At 43.9% G+C, this 23,255-nt stretch overlaps 1 protein-coding gene across 5 annotated transcripts in view; it reads left to right on the top strand.

Annotated features, from left to right (window-relative positions):
* KCNH8 (potassium voltage-gated channel subfamily H member 8) overlaps positions 1–23,255 on the top strand; it is a 300,278-nt gene that overhangs the window by 251,996 nt on the left and 25,027 nt on the right. For 3 of the 5 annotated variants that reach the window (XM_075271408.1, XM_075271407.1, XM_075271404.1), the window contains 2 exons: positions 20,076–20,182; positions 20,466–20,489. In XM_075271408.1, coding sequence (XP_075127509.1) covers positions 20,076–20,182; positions 20,466–20,489 — 131 coding nt within the window. The remainder of the gene's footprint in view (positions 1–20,075; positions 20,183–20,465; positions 20,490–23,255) is intronic. The other 2 variants (XM_075271409.1, XM_075271405.1) reach the window with 1 other exon arrangement.

Below are 23,255 nucleotides of genomic sequence, written 5' to 3'. Positions count from 1 at the left end.
GCACGTGACTCCATTCATGTAAAGCCGGAAGGCTTATGTTATCATTGGCTGTTTCCGACCACGTGACCAGAAACACTGGAGACATACACCGTTATGGAATATAGTCCGTACGGAGGTTATCTTATAAGTATTGTCGGAGAGCTGTGACGTATTAATAGTAAGTAAAAGATCGTTCATAGAGGACTATAACAATCATCTAATATATTGTTTGCCATCTAAGAGATTTATGCTGCGGGTAAACCGAAAAGACGCATCTAATGTGAATTGACCCGAAATAGGTACAATTTAAGGAAATAAGGTTGGAACATCAGTATAATCATTTCTTAAGATAAAATGGGATTATGAGTCCAGGTTGATGCTTAATGTGATATGGCTGTTTAGATTATGCTTTTCCTCTTTTGTATGTGCTGATCATTGCAGATTGTGAATTGTAGGAAGTACTTCTTTGGATTGAGATAAATGTTTATAGTGTGTATCCAGACATATAATCCTGTACTACGAACTCCAGGTGTTTTGGATTAATTAGATTGGCCGGAAGTTCCCACCCTGTTGGGAGACTATATCAACTTAGGCCTTAGCGATTTAGTTACGCTCTGAGGAAGGAACTAGACGTTCCGAAACGCGTCTACGTTTTTTAGGGGTTTTCTCTTTACTTATTTTTTTCGTTACATCAATTTTTTGGTCATTTTATGATGTTAATACAATAAAAGTTATATTTTAGGGGGGCGTGGCTAGCCGACGAGGCAGCAGGACGTGCAGCTGAGAGCTCCTCTGCCTTTACCACCGTATCTGCCGGCATTTCTGAACTATTTGGGCCGTTACGACCGGGACACAGCCTCAGGGGTCTCCCCCGGACCCCAGTCAGCTACCTTGAGGTGTTCCCCACCCTCCCCGTGGTGTCTATCCCGGGGATTCTGTCTGCGGCCTACCTCTTCAGCGGCGTGGAGCCGCCATCTTGGACGCGCGGCCTCTTCTTGTACCGCCGCGGCTTCTCACCCGGACCTCCTGTTCCTCCTGCGGCCTGTTCCGAGTAGCTGTCGGCAAGTCTCCTCTGTCCTGCGGTGCGACCGGAGCGGGCATCCCGGATCTCCTGTCCTCCTGCGGCCGCCTGCCATCTTTACATGCGGCCTCTCCAGCGTTGCGGCCTGTTCAGCTCTCCGCGCCGCCACCGGGTCTTCTCAGCAGCTCCCTCCACAGCCATCCTCCCTCCACCTCCGGAGACGCCTGGGACCGCTTAGGCCTGCACAGTGGTCAGTCACACCTGAGGCCTGTATTGGAAGTGGCGGGCCTCCTGAGACACCAGGCAGCAGAGGACCCCTGGATCTCCTTCCTGGACTATGCCTGCTGCATATTGCTCCCGGTGAGTCTCTCCCTGTGTGTGATTTAACTCCTTGGGCACTACTGAACCGCCCCTACTGGCCCTTACACCTCTCCGGGCAGACTCTCCGGCCGGGACACCCGTTGGAGTGGCAATTAGTAGTCCCTGGACTCCCCCCTCCTGCACTATAGCAGAGTGAAGTTTTAACCCACTAGCCTGCGGCTGCCTGTTCCGCTGGGCCTGTATGCTGCTTCTATGACCCTGCCTGTCAGAGTGTCTCCTCCTAGCTTCTTGAACAATTCCTCCTCGCAGTTGGCCCTCACTCCTCACTGATCCCGCACCTCTCACAGAGTTTACAGATGGCTATGTGTAATTGCTTTATGTGAGTCCAGGAAGTTCCGAGAGTGTACCCTTACTATATCTTTTAGTCTGGCATTCCCGTGCCATGTCCAAGAGACGTCCTAACAAATCTTCTGCTCCTCACCGCACACCGAGCCGATCGCTGACACGCTCCCCAACTATTTCTAGCTATCTTTCTCAGACTGTTGCTTCTGCCACTTCCTCAGATACTGCAGATCTAGCATCTCAGTCCTCTGCACTGCCCCTGTCACGGCCCATGCTCTCCTATTCAACGATGGATCCTGGTCTGTGTGTTCCACCTCTGGTCCAGCCCACTCTCTCGCCTCAATGTTCAGCCGCTCCGGTTGTCTCAGCGGACTTTCAGATGCTCAAGGACCTTATCCAGGCTCTCCCTACTAAACAAGACTTGGATGATGTGGTCTCTCGCCTGGAGCAGTCACACGCTCAAGCTCTGGCGGCTGTCAGGGCAGACGTCTCCCACCTTACTACCAGAGCTGATACAACTGACCAATCATTGTCCGCTTTGGCGCAACGTTTATCCGCTGTTGAGAATAACCAATCCCGTTCCGAAGCCCACTTGCAAAACATTGCTCTCCTCCTCGACGATCAGGAGAATCGTGGTCGCAGAAACAACATCCGCCTGCGTGGCATTCCGGAGAGAGGCCCACGTGATGATCTACATGACAGAGTGTCCACCATCTTTAACGTTGTCACACAGCGCCCCGTGGATGCCTCCTATATGTTTGACAGGGTGCATCGGGTACAGCGCTCTGGCCCGGTTGACCCGGATAATCCCAGAGATGTCCTTTGTAGGCTTCATTATTACTCCGAGAAGGAGCATATCCTCAGATGCGCTTGGTCTATGGGACCCCTGCAGTTCGAAGACGTCGCGGTCAAGCTTCTCCCGGATGTGTCATCCCGCACTCTGGCCATGCGGCGCTCTCTCCAGCCTATCTTGGCCCTTGTTAAAGACAGTGGAGGTTCCTACCGTTGGGGTCACCCGTTCCACCTTATTGCCCGTAAAGGCTCCTCTTCAGTCTTGGTCCGCTCCCCAGCTGACTTACCGGATCTGTTTGCTCTTCTGGATGTGACTCCTGTATCTGTTCCGAACTGGCTTGCCTTGGATGTTTCTCGACCCCCGTCTACCCGTCGTAGGAGGGGATCCAGACGCACTTCACCGGCTTCTACTCTAGAGAGACCTCGGAGAAGCCTCTCCCATCTACGTCTCTCTGTGGTTGATCTACCTGCACCTCCGTTGAGCCAGCCTGATTTGTCCCGTCAACTCCCTAATGAGGCGTGACGTCCTGTGTCGGTGCTCTGTTTGACTGTTTACTTGTTGGGCAGGCCTGCCGCTTTACCTCAGCGCAGTGGTCTTACCCTAAGCCGTGGGGGACTGTTCCGGATGTTTGCCGTTTATTTTGTCAGTTACTCTCCCGTCAGCTTTTGGTGTTTTTTCTTTTTTCTTTTGGGGTCTGTTGCAGAGTTCCTTTGAATCTGTTTATACTGACAGCCCCCACTGTTTTCTGTTACTGCTGTAGCTAGTGATGTTGGGTTCCTGCTCTATTTTGGTGGGTGGTTTTGATTTGGCGTTATATGGGTTACTTGCACTGTACTCGTTGTTTAATTTGCCTATGCCCTTGTTCTGTCTTTTGCACCCGCCTTCTACTTATTCTTTGCATATTCTCTTTCTCCCCTCCCCTCGGGTTTCTGGGGGGTGGGGCACGGGTTCTCATCTCTGGTACACTCGTGGAGCCCATGGGCTCATTTCCCGGTTTCTGTTGTTCCTTTCTCCCTCTTTTCTGCTCTCCTTCCTGTGCCCTCTGTTAAATGCTGTGCCCCCCCCCCGTTTTTTGTTTTTTTCTAGGGATATCTAGATTTGCTCTACTTTTCCCTTCCATTTCTTGAATTCCTTTTCGCCTCCTCCTTCTCTTCCTCGTTCTTTCCCTCTCTTCTCTTCCCTCGTACCTACCTCCCCCTCTTCTTCCTCCTCTCACCTCCACCCCCCTTCCCCCCCCCTTTTTTTTTTTTTTTTTTCTTCTTTTTCCCCTCCCCTTTAGGGAGCGAGCAGAGGAGGACCCTCCCCCCTGTTTCCATTATGCCGCCTGATCAGCTGTCCTCCATTTCGGTGGGCTCTCTCAATGTGCGGGGCCTCCACAGCCCGGAGAAGCGTTCCGTTCTCTTCAACTTGCTCAAAGGTAAGCGCCTTCATGTGGTGTTCCTGCAGGAAACCCATTATTGCTCTAGTAGACCGTTTAAACTGACAAATGCATGGTTTCCTCATGCTTATCATAGCTCCTCGCCTGACCCTAGATCCAGAGGGACTAGTATTTTGATTTCTCGCTCCCTTTCGTGGGAACACCTGGAGACTCGCACGGACTCTGAGGGGAGACTCGTTATGCTCAAGGGCCGTATTTCCTCTCAACTCTTTACTTTTGCTTCATTGTATCTGCCTAACTCTGGGCAGGGTAGGGCCCTCAGCTCCTATCTTGAGCTGTTGGATGACTTCGCAGAGGGTTTCCTGGTAGCGGGGGGTGACCTTAACCTGGTCCTTGATCCTTCGGTAGATTCCTCCACGGGCCTCTCCTCTCATTCTTACTCGCTTCTTCGGGGAATTAAGAGGGACATTCATGCCCATCAGCTTGTTGACTCCTGGAGACTGCTTCATCCCACAGACAGAGATTACTCTTATTTCTCCCCCATGCATAACCGCTACTCTCGCATCGACTACCTTTTTATCCGGCACCAACACCTTCACTCTCTGTTGTCAGCATCAATTGACAACATCACATTCTCAGACCATGCGTTGATCACGCTCTCGGTCTCTTTATCCTCCCCTATTCCATTTCAGCGGCAGTGGAAGCTTAATGTTTCGTTACTTGAGGATGTGGCGGTTCTGACTGACGTTAAAACCCAGTTGGAGGAATACTTTGTGAGGGAAGAGTCATCAGGGGTTGATCCGTCAGTTGTGTGGGAGGCGCACAAATGTTTGGTCCGTGGAATTCTGATACAGCACGGTTCCCGTCTGAAAAGAGAGCGTTGAGCTCAGGTTGACTCTCTGCTTCAAAGGATCCGCACTCTGGAGCTTCTGCACAAGCGACAGCTCACTGCCGATGTATATGTTCAGCTGGCTAGCGCCAGGGAGGAGTTGCGCACGTTGGTTCTTGATAAGGCTAAGGGGACTTTGGCTAAGTGTAGACGGCACTTTTATGAACACGGCAATAAGTGCGGGCGCTCACTTGCCAGGGCCCTGCGAGCTCAGAGGTCTTCCACATATGTTCCATGTGTGCGTTCCACTCAGGGGCCCCGGGTGCATCTGCCTCTGGAAGTGGCAGCGGCGTTTCGAGATTACTACGCCTCCTTATACTCTGTTGATCCTGATTCCTCTTCGGCCCCTGACTCTGAGTTTCGTGATAACATCCGTGCCTACCTCTCTTCTTCGGGCCTTCCTTCGCTGTCCCCAGAGGATCTGGAGTCCCTGGAATCCCCCATCGGGGAGGAAGAGATCTCCCAGGCGATTTCTAATATGGCTTCGGGCAAAGCTCCGGGTCCTGATGGCCTCCCTCTTGTCTATTATAAAAAGCTCGGCCCTGAACTTGAGCCTCAATTGCTCCAACTCTTTAACTCCGTTGCCGGTGGTTCGGCCTTATGTCGTGATTCCCTACGGGCGCACATTACAGTCATTCCCAAACCGGGCAAGGATCCCCTCCTTTGCCCGAGCTATCGCCCCATTTCCTTGATCAATGTGGATCTGAAAATTTTGGCCAAGATCCTTTCTTCACGCCTGTCCCCTCTTTTGGGTGACATCATCCATCCGGACCAGGCTGGTTTCATGCCCGGCCGTGAGGCTCGAGACAATACCACGAAGGCCATTAACCTCATCCATGGGGCCAGGTTATCGAACTCTCCTCTTGTGCTTCTTTCCACGGACGCCGAGAAGGCCTTCGATAGGGTCAACTGGGGCTTTATGGAGGAAACCTTGCTCCATATCGGCCTTCGGGATCGTATGATGAAGTGGATCCTGGCCTTGTACTCTTCCCCTTCGGCCATGGTCAGAGTGAATGGGTTACTTTCCGAACCTTTTCCCATACTTAATGGCACCAGGCAGGGCTGCCCCCTGTCGCCCCTTATTTTTGTTCTGACTCTAGAACCCTTCCTTCGGCAGGTCAGGGCTAACCCGCAGATTTCAGGTGTTGCTCATTCCTCACTGATCTATAAGGTGGCAGCTTATGCGGACGATTTATTGTTCTTTCTTTCCTCTCCTCCTCTCTCTTTGCCGGCCTTAATGTCTGCTTTCCAGGAGTACTCGGTGCTGTCCAATTTCAAAATAAACTTCTCAAAGTCTGAGATTCTTAACGTCTCTCTCCCCACCCATCAGGTTGATTCCTTGAGTCGCTCTCTTCCTTTCCGTTGGGCGCCTTCCTCCCTTAAATACTTGGGGATCTACCTTACTCCAGACCCAAAAGATTTGTTTAGTTGCAATTTTCCCCCATTACTTACCTCCATCCGGGCTGATTGTTCCAGGTGGTCACTGAATGCTTTTACTTGGTTTGGGAGATGCGCCATTTTTAAGATGAATATTCTCCCGCGTCTCCTCTACCTCATGCAGGCTTTGCCCATCCATGTCCCCACTTCTTTTCTCCGGTCCCTAACATCTATTCAACTGAGCTTCATTTGGTCAGGTAGACCGGCCAGAGTGGGCAAGGCCCTCCTTTTTCGCCCCAAGGACTGTGGCTGTTTGTCTCTCCCAGACATGCATTCGTATTATTTGGCCACTCACCTGACGCGAGTTGTTGATTGGTGCAGACACGGTTCGTCCAAACCCTGGGTGTATATCGAACAGGCGTTTTCCACGGTCCCTTTGCAGGCGGCTCCCTGGTTGTCTTCTTCCTTTCTCTCTTCCGTTTCCTCTCATCCCACTATTGGTCCGACTCTTCGGGTTTGCTCCAGAGGTCTCATCCGGTCCACCTTCCTTCCCGGAAATTCATCCTTTTTCCCTGTATTGGGTAACCCTGGCTTCTCTCCGGGACTTGTTGATCGTGTTTTCCGCAACTGGCGTCGCCTAGGGATCCACTGCGTGTGCCACTTCCGCAGTGATACGGGCTGGCGTACTTCGTCGGGTCCCCGAGCCCCTCCTGACTTGCCCCCTTTGGATGCGTGGCGGGAGATGCAACTCCGTCACTTCCTGGCTTCTCTTCCCGACCCCTCGGAGTTCCGCTCTGAACCTACGTCCTTGGAGAGGATTTTGGTTGGGGATGGCCCCCTTCGTCATTCTCTCTCGCTCACATATCGACTCTTAATTGAGCCTCCGGATGACTTTGTGCCCCCATTTCTGTTGAAATGGGAAGGTGACTTGTCTCTTTCTCTTTACCGGGAACAGAGGCGTCGAATTTTCCGCCTTTCCCACTCCACCTCGATCAGCTCCCGCTACCAGGAGGCTAGTTATAAACTTTTGTCACGGTGGTACAGGGTCCCTACGAGGTTACACGCTATTTTCCCTCAGGTGTCTCCTTTGTGTTGGAGATGTGGTCAAGAAGACGGTGACATGCTTCATATCTTCTGGTCCTGTCCTGCTCTGTCCTCTTTTTGGGATGGAGTCAAACGTGTCACCTTGCAACTCACCACTACCCCCCACCACTTGGGTCCGGCCCTGTTTCTTCTCAATCATTGCGAGTCCTCGGTGAAAGTTTATAAACGTTCTCTGCTTCGCTTCTTGGTCATCGCTGCCCGAGCGTGTATCCCGCTCTTCTGGAAGCGTGTAGAAGCACCTCCTCTATCCCTCTGGATTTCCAAGGTCAATGAGATTATGTGGATGGAAGAACTTACCTCTTTCCTGCAGGACTCGACTGATGCTTACATCAAGACCTGGTATCCTTGGTTCCAGTTTCAGGGTACCGGAGAGTATCGGACGCTCCTGGGCTCTGGTCCTCTCTCTTAGAACTGACGACCTTCACTATATCTGCAGGTCTCGCTGGTACGTGGGTTTTCGGGTTTGTCTTCTGCTCGCTCCCCCTCCCCCCCTTCCCATTCTCCCTCCCCCCCCCCTTTTTTTTTTTTTTTTTTTTCTTTTTCTCTCCCTCTCTCTCTTTTTCTCTTCTCCTCCTCTCTTTTCTATCCCCTCTTTCTTTCCTACTCTCCTGCCATGGTTTGTTACTTTTTTTTCTTTTCCCCCTTTTCATCCCTTAATTTGCCTTACTTGGTTTGTCCAGGGATTCTCCCTGATGATTCCGTTTTGTTCGGTGCTTTCTCTTTTTTAGTTGTTATTTGTCATTTTGCTTTTGTATATTGTCTTTGTACATCTCTGGGCGCTGGTTGGCCCTGATGTTCACTGTTTTTGTGTGTTATAAAAATTTGCAATAAAAACTTTGAATTTAAAAAAAAAAAAAAAAAAAAAGTTATATTTTAAACGGAGAGCTGCCGGACATCTGTTTTTCACTTGGATCAAGATTACACGCTCCTGGAATAGAGTGATTTGCCGTGCACCCCGAACGATTGTGGATATTCAAAGCCTATTTGGAGACTGTCTACACATAGGTGAGCCTCACCACTTTTTTTCTATATATGAGTATTTCGAATACCATAGTATTCGATCGAATACCTACTCGATCGAATGCTACTCGCTCATCTCTAATTACAAGAAAAGTCATTTCACACAATGGGACTTAGGGCCCTGCTCGCAGCTAATAATAATAATAATAATAATAATAATAATAATACTGCTTATTTTATGCCTTATTTGTCCTGAAAAAAAATGGTGAAAATAGTTGAGATATGCAAAGCCATTAAAAAGATATTGCTGTGCAAAGCAATGTATACCGAGGTACTAAATTTGGCCCGAGCATTGGGGCACCAACAACGCTTTGTTCTGAAAGAGTTAATCCTTATCAGTTACAGATGCTACAGTTTTTTGTGTCATGCAAAACTACTATCTATATAGTATCTTTGATATAGATAAAACTTACAAAATATTTTTTTATTCCAAACTGTAGATTTTGTTCTCTTTTCACATCATTCAACTTTTCTTTTATCTATTCTACAAAACGGTGACTTTTATATCTTACCTCCGCATTCAGTCATCCTACCTTGTTCTTTTCGGTAAATACATTTTGCATCACAATTGGATTCGGTCCATATTTTAAAAAGCTATCTACAAAAAATATTCTTATTTAAGTATATTATTATTCACTTAGCGTTTCCACAGCATGCATTCATTTTATGTCTGAAATATTATATATAGTCTTACTATTCTCTTCATACATTTATAGGAGAATTTTCCCTTCAAGTAAAATTTTACACTGATCTATTTTTACTTTGATGAATAATTTGGGAAACTAGACATGTCTGTCTGGCTTTGTGCCGACCCCATCCAGTTAGTATTGGCTTCCCAGAGCAAGGACTATTTCAAGTCTTTTAAATTACAGCAAAATCCCAATCCCAAACCCAGTGCCAGAACTACATAAGAGGCAGATTACATCAATATCTTCTGTAGTCTTATACAAAGAACACATAAAACGAGAAAACTTCTGTAGACAGAAGCTCCAGTGGGGAGACAAAATCTCTCTCACTTTTTCATCTTGATTCCAAATTCATTTTAAATTTGGATGATTTGTAAAACAAACTATTTAGTTAAAAGTAAACTCCAGTGGATGCGTGAAATGACACCCAGCCCACCTTACAACAGGGTTCTTCTATATTCCCCGTGCACCCTATAAAATGATTATTGGAAATGAATACCCAAACGACTACAAATAATTGCCGCAGCCATTAGCAATGGTAACAACATGTCACATGACAACTCTTCTGTAAAGGAGGCCAGCATGAGATGTGGGTCTACAGAATTGCTAAAAGATTTGGGAGCAAAGTTTACACATTTTCTTTGCATCCCCATATTCTGAACCCCATACCTTTTCCTGGTTTCCTCTACTGGACTATCCTTCTACATTACATTCACTAAGTCTGGAGTTTGGTCAATTCCCCCAAGTGATGGTGCACACACCCATGAAGGTTCAGCTGAATGCCACCTTGTAAAAGAAATATTGAAATGACTTTTTCGTTGTGGGAAGAGCTGACTAATGTTTACTAGTATTATTATGGTACATACAAATTTTTGATCAGTTTCCATTTTTTTCATGGGAGAAGTTACAAAAAAAAACCCAGAAATTTGGGAATTTTGATTTTTACTCCATTGCCATCTAAGATAAATGCTTTTATTTTCTGATAGTTTGCACACTTTTGGATATGGCGATACCTACTACATGTGGTTTATTTATTTACAGGGTGCAATACTAGCTATATAATGACAAGTCTTGGAGCTTTTTATAGGTTCTTGGCTGTCATAACCATGGATTGCTGCCACCTATGATCCATCCCAATATGGCAGTGCCTATGAACCAACAGCTTAGATTATGTTAAGTGAATAATAGCTGTGACTGGTACTGTCACCATTTGTGACTGTTTATAGTAGATTCCAGCTATATAATGCATTATGCATAAACATCCATTATGTATAGAGGGGGCTCCCAAGCGCTATCCATACTCCCCACCTGACATTTTTACATACACGTATGTCACATATTGGAAAGGAATTTGGGGCTTATGAGTTTCCCAGAGATTTCCCAGGCTGCTTCACTAAAGTAGTCTCTATTAGTTATAGCTGAAAGGAAAATAGAGAATAGTCACAAGGAGATGGTACCAAGATGGTAGGCAAGAATCATAGCCAAACAATGCACAAGTTAGGGCAGGTTGATTCAAGTTGAAAGTCAGAGGCCAAGATGGGCAGCTGGTTTGTAGGTGTGACCAAAGATACAAGCTGAGTCAGTAACAGAAACGGGAAAAAACATATTTACAGAGAGCTGAAACCAAATAGACCTTATTGCTCAGGCCCATAAAAATGGAAAAGGACCTTTAAAAAGGTTGGAATACATTAACATTGATCATGGTCAAGTACATCTAAAGCCTACAGCTCATTTAAGAGGCCAGATGATGGCACAATGCATCATAATGTGCCCATGATGGTTATGCAGGAACAAGACTCAAGAGACAAAAGGTTTACAGAACAGCATAACTTTACTTGAGGTAGAACATAGAGATGAACGAACACTAAAATGTTCGAGGTTCGAAATTCGATTCGAACAGCCGCTCACTGTTCGAGTGTTCGAATGGGTTTCGAACCCCATCATAGTCTATGGGGAACATATACTCGTTAAGGGGGAAACCCAAATTCGTGTCTGGAGGGTCACAAAGTCCACTATGACACCCCAGGAAATGATGCCAACACCTCTGGAATGACACTGGGACAGCAGGGGAAGCATGTCTGGGGGCATAAAAGTCACTTTATTTCATGGAAATGCCTGTCAGCTTGCGATTTTCGCAAGCTAACTTTTCCCCATAGAAATGCATTTGCCAGTGCTGATTGGCCAGAGTACGGAACTCGACCAATCATCGCTGGCTCTGCTGGAGGAGGCGGAGTCTAGATCGCTCCACACCAGTCTCCATTCAGGTCCGACCTTAGACTCCGCCTCCTCCGGCAGAGCCAGCGCTGATTGGCCGAAGGCTGGCCAATGCATTCCTATGCAAATGCAGAGACTTAGCAGTGCTGAGCCAGTTCTGCTCAACTACACATCTGATGCACACTCGGCACTGCTACATCAGATGTAGCAATCTGATGTAGCAGAGCCGAGGGTGCACTAGAACCCCTGTGCAAACTCAGTTCATGCTAATAGAATGCATTGGCCAGCGCTGATTGGCCAATGCATTCTATTAGCCCGATGAAGTAGAGCTGAATGTGTGTGCTAAGCACACACATTCAGCTCTACTTCATCGGGCTAATAGAATGCATTGGCCAGCGCTGATTGGCCAGAGTACAGAACTCGACCAATCAGCGCTGGCTCTGCTGGAGGAGGCGGAGTCTAAGATCGCTCCACACCAGTCTCCATTCAGGTCCGACCTTAGACTCCGCCTCCTCCAGCAGAGCCAGCGCTGATTGGCCGAATTCCGTACTCTGGCCAATCAGTGCTGGCCAATGCATTCTGTTGGCGTGATGAAGCAGTGCTGAATGTGTGTGTTTAGCTCAACTACACTCTGCTACATCAGAGCCGAGGGTGCGCTTGAACCCTTGTGCAGCCTCGGCTCTGCTACATCAGAGCCGAGGGTGCGCTTGAACCCTTGTGCACACTCTGCTTCATCAAGCTAATAGAATGCATTGGCCAGCACTGATTGGCCAGAGTACGGAATTCGGCCAATCAGCGCTGGCCAATGCATCCCTATGGGAAAAAGTTTATCTCACAAAAATCACAATTACACACCCGATAGAGCCCCAAAAAGTTATTTTTAATAACATTCCCCCCTAAATAAAGGTTATCCCTAGCTATCCCTGCCTGTACAGCTATCCCTGTCTCATAGTCGCAAAGTTCACATTCTCATATGACCCGGATTTGAAATCCACTATTCGTCTAAAATGGAGGTCACCTAATTTCGGCAGCCAATGACTTTTTCCAATTTTTTTCAATGCCCCGGTGTCGTAGTTCCTGTCCCACCTCCCCTGTGCTGTCATTGGTGCAAAAAAGTCGCCAGGGAAGGTGGGAGGGGAATCGAATTTTGGCGCACTTTACCACGCGGTGTTCGATTCGATTCGAACATGGCGAACACCCTGATATCCGATCGAACATGTGTTCGATAGAACACTGTTCGGTCATCTCTAGTAGAACAGGGTTAAATAGCATCCAATTTCTGGAAGTACAATACCTTTGGTAATACCACAGGAGGCTGTGGCTGACCTGGGTGATGGTCTGCCTTTTTTACAGTCTGTGTCTCCCTGGCTGTGGCAATCTTCAATCCAAACAGTGTACAATACTCTCTCACAAAGTCCACAAAGTTTTAAGAGTCCCACTACACGGTGTAAATCAGCAAGGTTGTCCTGACTGTCCTGAGATGCAGACAGGGTCGTAGCCTGAAGACCCACATAACACTAATGCTAAGTTTCTCATCCGGCACATTTGATCTCTATTTGAGCAGATATTATTCCCATGTCCTGACTACTGACTGGTCTAGCTGGACTTTCTTCTGATTATCTTGAGTTCGGGCTTAGTCTCTCCTCACATTCCACACTTCTTTTTACTCCAAAGAGGAAGTAAAGAACTCTTTCTGTTTGGGTTGTGCCATCATTAAGGACCCGTTCTGTAGTGGTTTGGTGTAATAAGGCACAGGTTACACAACATGTATAAAACAATGCAAAACATGTTTCTCAGAAGAACCTATGAATAAATGTAAAAAACACTGACAAGTTGGTCAGTACTGCCAAACTATATGAACAAGAAATGCAAGTGCACGTCGCTGTGGCTGCAATATAAATGCAAAAAAGAGCATTACTGCAATAGCTCTATTATGTATATAAGAATACATGAAAATGAGGTCCTTGGTACCTTAATTTTTGATCAAACTGTAATTGTAAGCCTACCTGCCCTATCAAGGAGACCTCTGTTAGGTGGATCTCTAGACTAACATGACTCACCTCTCTTAGGGCCTTGGTCTCCTATGAATTAAGGCCAAATATGTTTCTTAGCTGTATCATTGTCTGCAAGACCCTAAGGGGGCATTCACATGGCGGAAGTTGGCACTGATTCTGGCACGATAACTCGCAGCAGAATCAGCGCTGAAAAAAGTCTCCCATTGACTTCAATGGGTTCCGTTTTCCACGCGGACCCCATTGAAATCAATAGGACAAAAAGCCTCCCATTGATTTCAATGGGAGTCTTTTTTTCAGCGCTGATCCTGCGACAAGTTAACGTGCCAGTATCAACGCCAACTTCCTCTGTGTGAATGCCTCCTAAGGGAGGTGAGTCTTGACAGAGTAGGTGGACTTCAGAAGTTATTTTCAGAAATGTTTTTGTTGCTAGCCGAATGCTGTTCAAACTTTGTTTTTCCAATTAAATGTAAACTTTCTTTTGTAGTGTTCCCAGTGGTACGCTACAAATATTCATGATATTTTCTTATCAAGAAACAGACAAGAGACTGTAATTGCTTATTTACAGAATTACATAGTTATTATGGTTGAGAAAACAAATATGTCCATCAAGTTCAACCAAGGGATGTGGTGGCATTAGACATGAGTAGTGGCATCAGATGATTATGAGATTAATTTATGTGAAAAACTAAGGTTTTCTCTAAATTTCCTTTGTGAAATATACATATAATTTAGAATGCCCAACCAGAATTTCAGCTATATATTTGAAAAACAATTTTTTTCTCAAGTACATATTATTTTAACTCATTAGTGACAAGTGACAAGTGTGATTAGTGATTAGTGACAAGTGTATAGACTTTCTAGGTTTGTCAATTGACGTTCTACATCATTTTCAGCTAAATAATGTATGGGGGTCTACCACATGCTCACACGCAGGAGCCCAACTGCTAACTCACAGCCAGGCACCTGCTCATAATGTGTAGATGTTTAACCCCATAGAGGTCACTGTCAATAGAGACCACAACATCAAAGTGATTTTGGAAAGAGGGGGCTCCCTCCTATAGGCATCAGGACCTATGTGTGAGATTGCAGGGGTCCAATGCCTTTACATGGCTGCCGGGATCCTAATGAAGACCTCTGTGTTTTCCTATGTATAATCATATTAGGCCATGCCAAAAATCTAAAAAAAAAAAAAAAAAAAAAATAGACCAGAATTTCTATTTTTATGTGCTGGCCATAGAAAAAAAAAAACGTTAAAAAGAGAAAGAAAAATCGTTATGTTCCCGAAAACGGCATCAATAAAAATGTCCGGTCTTGCCACTAAAAATAAGCCATTGCACAATTCCAAACAATAAAATAATTCTAAATAAATACAATTAATTCATCTAAAATTATTGGAAAGTAGTAATGGGGAAAAAAGGTATTGCAAAAGTGTGTTTAATTGCATAAATAGTAAAACTAAAGGGTTAAATGTGAAAGCAGGTCTATTTTGAGTTTACAGTGCAATATTCGAAATATAACCTTTACACATCTGATTTGTCAATACTTACCATGTATGTCAGTATTGGACTGGTCCACTAGAGGATCAGGGAACCCTTTGGTGAGCCCAAGCCATGACAATGATCTTTAATCAGGCGATCGCTGGGCGGAGGGTCCCTTTATGCAGGAACTATAACATTTTATCAGGATTCAGCTACCCAGAAGATGCATTTGTTTATGTAAAGTTGTGGCTCAACAAATCTTACCCCCCGCCTGGCCCCACTTACATAGTCATTTCCATGAGCATACACCCCCTACAGTATAGAACTGACTTAGATAATTGTGATGGTTGGGAGGTCTGACATCTAATATATTCAGCTGCAGAGAAATATTAATGAATGTTAGAATCTACATAAACAATCAATGACATCTAATTATACTAAGAGCTTCATAAAAGCGTCCCGCATGTAATAATTAGACTATCTCCTCTTTGCTGTCCTTTTATTCCCTATGTCTTGAGTCTTGACACAGTGGAAATAGAAGAGCTGACCTGGATCTTCTGCCTCAGGCATTCACAAGTAAATGGTGCAGTCCTCAAATGATTGACAAGTTTCACAAATAAAAGGCAAAGCTAGAATGTCAACCGAACTAAAATAGACTCAGCAAGGGAGATTCATTTGTCTTCATAGAAAATACTCTATCATATATCATAGTACGACAGGCTTGCTGGATTTCTGCATACAAGGTTTACTGCGGGAGCTCATTTAGTTTATAAAGATCTGGAAGAAAAGAGGTTGGTTGACAATTCATATATACTAAAATTACACCCAGGTATATTTAACATATTAATACATTTTACATTATCGATTTCCTGTTCCTTAGAGTCAGGTTACTTTTATTATGACAAATAAGCAAATTGTATGGTACAAACTGCTGCACAATAATTCTCTGCCTCGGGCCTCAATATAATTACACTGTCAGCAAATCAGGGCAAATACTCATTCCTGCAAAATGATATGCTCACGTCCCCATAGTTGCAGGTGACAAAACATTGAAAGATGACAGCATCTGCCATTTTGTTCATTTTGAATTTTTATTTCAGAGAAATAGGTGTAAAATATTATTATTAATATATATTTAGGGTGCCTTCAAAAGGGGTCGGACCAAGTTTTAATATTATCCCCTATTCACATCATCTGAGTGCTAACTAACAGTAAATACTACCAGCCTGTTACAGTCAGCAGGGTTTATTAAAAAAAAAAACTAAATAAACAAAAACCCTGCGGAGCCCTACTGGACTCTTGAGCTGCTATAACACTCTGGTGTGAACACAGTCTGGCAGTTAGTGTCACTGCCAGCTAAACAAAACCAACCAGGTGTGCTCTATTAGGATGACAGAGACCTGGGCAGATCAGAGCAGCCGCTACCATAAACAAACTAAACTGTCTAGCCAGAACTCCTGGACTAGACAGAGACCGACTAAACCCAGTGTGTTACAGTTCCACCCAACCCACAAGGCAGCTTACTGCCAACTAGCTTTCAGTGTGAACACTGACTGAGAGGTAAATCTAGCTAAGGCCAACTGAGAGATTCACCACACAACACACAAGGCAGCATGCTGCCCAACTAACAGTGGCATTGCTATCTAAGGGGAATTGCTAGCTAAGGCCAACTAATATTTTTGATGAGGCTGGAACCCATGCACACACACACATCAATTAGGTTTTGAGGAATGATCTTAGAGTGCCGGGCATCAAGACCAGCCCCCTTAAATAGGGAAGGAGCGGTCACCAGTAAACAGCCCAGCTCCCCACGCCGAGCATACACTGGCCGACACCTCAGTCGGTCAAACAGTCGACCACGCCTGGCTGCTGCAAGGGAGGTTAACCCTTGCCGTGCTGGACTGTGCAGTGAAACAGGCTGCGACTTGCATATCATGGCCGCACCTGCTGCACAATCCTAACACAGCCACACAAATCAACCAAAACTAACACAATGCCATTTCAGCAGTCTCATAGTGTCAATACAGACCCAAGTGCCTCCTCTCACTCCCAGGGTCTGCCCTGAAATACAGTCTTTTATGCCCCAGTAATGAATCCAAGACCCAAACCTGGGACTGAGGCCTATTGGACCACACATAAGTCAGAAACCTGGAGGAGATATACCGTGACTTCGGCTCTCCACCTGTCATCTTCTCACAGGGATAATAAGTTGATCAATAGGGTTCCAACATTGGGACTGGCCCAAATCATAAGAATTAAAATCCCATCCCCCCATCTGGATTGAGAAGCAGGTGATCACGCACACTGCTGCTCCATTAATTTCCTATAACACTGCTGTGTAGTGCAGTCTCCAGAAGTCCAGGAAACAGTGAATGGACAGTGCATACCTATGCTTGGCCTGTCACTCCATTCAGACAGGGCGGTTGGGTTTGGCATTTTATCCCCTATCTTGTGGACGTTACAACTTACTGTAGTTGTGAAAAGGGTTTATGTACATAATCAATGCCGCAGACAAAAAACAAGCACAATAAAGTGGGACTAAGTGAGTGACAGATAGGTACAGAGCTGGAGAGTGAGGATCCAGGCCGCAATCTTACAATCTACAAGGGTACAATAAAGGAAACAGTAGGTGAGGATAGAACATATTATAATGGTATGTTGTAAACTCTTCTAAAAAGTTGGGTTTCTGGTTGCTATTGAAGGTTTAGAGTGTGATCATTTAGGGTAACTTCAAGAGTATAGAAGATATAAACAGTGGGCTCTACTAAAGATCAAAAATTATATGTGTGGAGGCTATTTTGTTAGAGATGAAGGGAAAGGACAGGTTATAGGTGGCCTTGTAGATGATAGTTATAGAGGACCTCTCACTGCCTCTTCAAACACCACCAACACCTGCTTCTGTCCATCCTTTAATAGGTGGTGCACCATTGATTCCAGTGCTGTTACAATTTTGTCTCCAGTTCCCAATCATTCTGCCAATTTCAGTACCCAATATGATAAATAGTCTCTCTACTATCAGACAGGCCATCCCAGACCGACTGCTCCAACACAGAACTCCACACCTAATAGAAGAGATCTTATTTAGCATATTGGCTTCTGACTTGTACAGGGCTATTTTCTCCAGAACAATGGGGGCAATCGAAAAAATTCTAATTGCATGAGAATCAGTGGAACAACACCTATTCAAGATTGTAAAGAATCAGTGGAGTTCGTGAAACCTCCTCTCTAATATTTTCAATGAAGATGCTGGACAACAAAGCTCCATACAGTTATGTAGAAGCTTTTTCTTAAGTTATCCATCGTCTGCTCCCAATATGTGACAAAAGTCATGAACTGAGTAAAAAATATTAAATAATTGGGGTTGTCAGAGAGGATCTAACAGTAGTGAAGTAGTCCTGTGTTGCAGGAGTGAGTTGAGACTTTTAGCTGAGAATTGCGTGTTTGTAAGAATATCTTTATTGGCGTTATTTTCTTCCAATGCTGAGCTGCAACTCTGGAAATTTACCTCAGAGTTTTCATCAAAAATTTGTGTCAAGTTGGCTCCAAAACAGGAATATTTTACCAGCGCCCCACATTGCAAACATACAACTACCTGAAAAGTGAATGGGATTCTGGCTAACACTTTCCTTTTTGTAATTTACATTAACTCAGAGAGCCGTAGTACTATACACAGCCACTACACAATGTATAGACCAATCAGTCCCAAAGTTCCAGAAAACATCTTTACTCCAGTTACTTTCCACCTTCCATGTGTTTGTGTAAAACATATATAGAACATTAGAACATTAACATGGCAAATGATACACTAACATATTTTATATGACAGATACTCCAAGAAGTCTGGGACCCATACAGCCATACTGTGATTTTATGTTAATAATGTGTTGTACAGTTTTATATGCAAACTACAGAACCCAGATTTCCAAAAACACTTCAATGTTTTTTTAACGTGATTCTATAAGGTCCTAAAATATTAAGTAAATGCCAACTACTGTTATAGTGTCCAGTAGGGTGACAACATGTTCCATAGAAACAATAAGTTTTAATAATTAGTTTTCTTCAAAGTCTTACCCTCTATAATTGGTACAAATAATGATATGTAATATCCTCTAAAAGATTATTTCTTTTGGTTGTGTTTAAAAGGTGGCTCAATGTCAGCCTTTGAACATGTAATAGCAGTTGAGGCTAATGCCCCATATTGTGGAAACACAGCTTTTTTGTGTTACAGATTTTTTGCAGGTTTTTTTTAGCTAAAGCCAGTAGTGGATTGAGCAGAAGGGAGATGTATTAGAACTTCCTATACAGTTCACATTCTTTTTAAAAATGCCATTCAGGTGCTGCCCCCAGTTTTTACAAAGACCCCCCCCCCCCTGTTTTTCTTTACAATCGGTAAAACCAATAAGCAAATGATTCTCACCGAACACCATGGGCATTCCCCATGGCCAGCAAGGACACCCCTGCATCATACCTCTTTCACGCCCCTCCGTTACTGAGCAGGATGCCAAGTTTTATAGGTAGCTACAAGAAAATGGCACTAGGCCATGCGCAGTAGCACACAGAACGGAGTGTTACTTTGCATGCACGGGACTTGAAGCACAGAAGCAAGACTACAGAGGATGGAGGCGGGTAACAGTAAGTATGGAGGAGGAGGGCACAATGGAGCATAAGACACTGAGGGGTGTGAAAGAGGTATGACGCAGGGGGTGCTCGCTTGCCATGGGAACACCCAGGGTGTTCTGTGAGCATCATTAGCATATCGGTACCAGTTTTTAAGAAAAACGGGTCGGTTTTGGAAAGACTGGGGGCAGCACCTGAATAGCCTTTTTAAAGGCTATTCAGGCATATGAGTAGCTCAAAACACGTTTTAACACCTACATGAAATACTAGGCAAAAATGTTGAAAGCTGGACAAACATTAAAAAAAATAGAATTTTTTAACAAACATAGCAAAAATGTAAAAGTAATAAATCATAATGCAATAATAATAATAATTCTAAAGTAAAGTGCAGAAAAACAAGTAAAAGGCAATTGTTTTGCATCAATGGAAGTATGAGAAACAGTAGGATTGGGAAGATAAATCTTTTTGTCCCTGGAACTGTTGAAAGAAATATTTTTATAATAAATACCACAGGGGGCCACACGGTGGCTCAGTGGCTAGCACTGCAGCCCTGCAGCGCTGGAGTCCTGGTGTTCAAATCCCGCCAAGGGCATAAAACCATCTGCAAGGAGTTTGTATGTTCTCCCCGTGTTTGCATGGATTTCCATCCCATATTCCAAAAGACATACTGATAGGGAAAAAAAAAAAAAGTACATTGTGAGCTCTATGTGGGGCTCACAATCTACATAAAAAAAATAAATAAATAAATACCACAACCCACATACATTATTAAGCTTACATATAGTACTCAATCAAATGTTTTAATACAATAATACTTAGGATAATATCTTTCTTTTAACAGGGTTGTCGATGGGATTGAAGATGATAATGGCATCGAAGAAGGTCAAGCATTTGATTTTGAAGCTTATCGGTTGAGACAACAAGCGCGATTGAATCAGAATGTTGGAGGTAATATATATGGAATGAATCCTAATTATCAGACTGTAGGCTTCTGCTTTTAGACTGATTTACAACATACATGTGTTAATAGGAGTCACTCAAATCAGAATAATGTAAATTAAGATTAAGTAAAAAATATAAATAAACACATAAAAGCATAAATATTTCATAGATAATAATTATAATAACAATAATCATTAAAAGTACCATAAAAATGGCAGAAAAATTAATTTATTTATAATAAATCTATTAATGTTTTATATATTTTTATTTTTCAAATTCTACAACTCAGAGGACTCCAGTTGCATGCCTTCAGGTAAGAAACCAATTGTCCTTTTCTTCTTTGCTTCTAAAATTCGCTACATTGAGAAGAAGTTATGGCATCTGGCCTTGCACACTCCATAATGTAATTTTTTTTACTTCTGAGGTAGTGGCCAAGTCACTGTTTAAAAGCAATTTACAAGGCAAAGTACTGTCAAGGTTTATTTAGGGCTTTGTATCAGCTCTCAATATATTGCTCAGACAATGGTTGGGAATAATGTCAGGGCTTATATGTGGTTAGGACAGGGTTTTTTTTTAAATAAAAATAATAGATAGATAGATAGATAGATAGATAGATAGATAGATAGATAGATAGATACTTTAGTGTATTTTATATAATTGTCTCTATTCCAGACAAGATTACATCCCCATTGATATAAATTTTAAAAAAGCCTTTACTGGTAATTCTGTATGACAGCTCAGTGACCCAAATTTATCAAATAGCATAATTTTACAACACGGGGAAAATATTGCTTGCTATGTTATTATTAGAGATGAGCAAACAGAGATGAACAGTGAAATGTTCGAAGTTCGATTCGAGTGGTCGCTCTATACAGAGTACAGCTTTGGCCAATCAATGCTGGTTCTGCCGGAGGCTCGTCTGTGAGGAGGCAGAGTCTAAGATCGGACCAGAATGGAGACTGCCGTGGACCGATCTTAGACTCCGCCTCCTCCAGCATAACCAGCGTTGATTGGCCGAATGCTGTACTCTGTATGGCATTCGGCCAATCAACGCTGGTCAATACATTCCTATGCCGAGATGTAGCAGTGCTGGCCGTGAGCCCAGCTCGACTACACCGGAGATGCAGCCAAGCTGAGCGCACGGCCAGCACTGCTACACCAGAGATGTGAACCCTGCTTCACACTCAGCTCTGCTGCATCAGAGATGCGCTGAACCCTGCTGCACACTCAATTCTGCTGCATCAAAGATGCGCTGAACCCTGTTGCACACTCATCTCTACTGCATCTCAGCAGAGCTGAGTGTGCAGCAGGGTTCAGCGCACACTCACCTCTGCTTCATCTCCTGTGTAGCAGTGCTGAGCGAATGGCCATTACTGCTACATCTCAGGATAGGAATGCATTGACCAGCGTTGATTGGCCGAATGCCATACAGAGTACAGTATTCGGCCAATCAACGCTGGTTCTGCCGGAGGAGGCGGAGTCTAAGATCGGTCCACAGCAGTCTCCATTCTGGTCCGATCTTAGACTCCACCTCCTCACAGACAAGCCTCCGGCAGAACCAGCATTGATTTAATCAACGCTTGTCAAACTGACAGGGATCCCGACCAGATAGAGCCCCAAAGAGCTGTTTGAGTAACATTCCCACCTAAATAAAGGTAATCCCTAGGTAACCCTGCCAGTACATCTATCCCTGTCTCACAATGACATAGTTCACAGTCTCATATGAACCGGATATTAAATCCACTGTTTGTATAAATTGAAGGTCACCTGAATTAGCCAGCCAATTACTTTTTCTGATTTTTTTTCTCGATGCCTCCGTTGTTGTAGTTTCTGTCCCACTTCCCCTGCACAGTTATTGGTACAAAAAGCGCACCTCTCTAGTTATTATGTATCTCCAACTTGCTTGTAATAAAATTACATTATTAGATAAATGGGTCAGCGGTATGTAAATTATTTTCCTGCAACTTCTAATTCACCTACCAGTATCTCTGTGTGCTGCATTCTCTATCCATTTAAGTGTCTAGGCCATCTTTGTAATTAGGTGTAGGGCACAAGATTAATAAGAGTGATTATGCTAATTCTTTTCCAAAGTTTGGGCGTAAAAGCACCAAACATTATTTATAGTGCCAAAATAATTTCATTGGCTGAATAGAGAACTTCAAGAACTTACAATTTACAGCCTCCTCTTAACCCCTTAAGGACCAGGCCATTTTTTGGTTTCGCATTTTCGTTTTTCCCTCCTCACATTTCAAGAGCCATAACTTTTTCATTTTTCAGTTCACAGAGTCACATGATAGCTTATTGTTTGCGGGACAAATTGTACTTTGTAATGGCACCATTCAATATGCTGTGCAATATACTGGGAAGCTGGAAAAAAATTCAGAATGAGGCGCAATTGGAGAAAAAATGCATTTGCGCCATTTTCTTATGGGTTTAATTTTTACAGCATTCACTGTTTGGTACAAATGACATGTTACCTGTGTTCTACGTGTCAGTACAAACGCGGTGATACCAAATTTATATAGTATTTGAAATTTTTTGATACTTTTAAAAAAATGATAAACTTTGCAAAATAGAAAAAAAAATTTGTGTCATCATGTTCTAACACCTGTAACTTTTTCATATTTCCATATATGGAGCTGGTTGTGGTGTCTTTTTATGCGGGACAAGATGACGTTTCTATTGATACCATTTGGGGAAAGATCCGATGGTTTGATCACTTTTTATTCAATTTTTTATAGGAGGCAAAGTGTTGAAAAAAACGCTTTTTGGCTGTTTTTATTTTTTTTGCCGCTACGCCGTTCGCAGTACGGGATAAATGTTTTAATATTCTAATAGTTCAGGCATTTTGGAGCGCAGGGATACCTAATATGTTTATGTTTAATGTTCTTTAATTACTTTTATAGCTGATCTAGGGAAAGGGGGGTGATTTGAACTTTTATATTTTTTTTATTTTTTTAATACTTTTAAAAACTTTTTTTTTTTCTTCTGTTACATTTATGATCAGACCCCTTAGGTACCTTGAAACCTAGGGAGTCTGATCACTCATACTATTCACTGCAATACTACAGTATTGCAG

This window comes from Leptodactylus fuscus, chromosome 4 (genome assembly GCF_031893055.1).
Source record: "Leptodactylus fuscus isolate aLepFus1 chromosome 4, aLepFus1.hap2, whole genome shotgun sequence".
Classification (NCBI taxonomy): Eukaryota; Metazoa; Chordata; class Amphibia; order Anura; family Leptodactylidae; genus Leptodactylus; species Leptodactylus fuscus.
The sequence above is the reverse complement of the archived record's forward strand: the minus strand, read 5'-3'. Positions and strand labels throughout refer to the sequence as shown.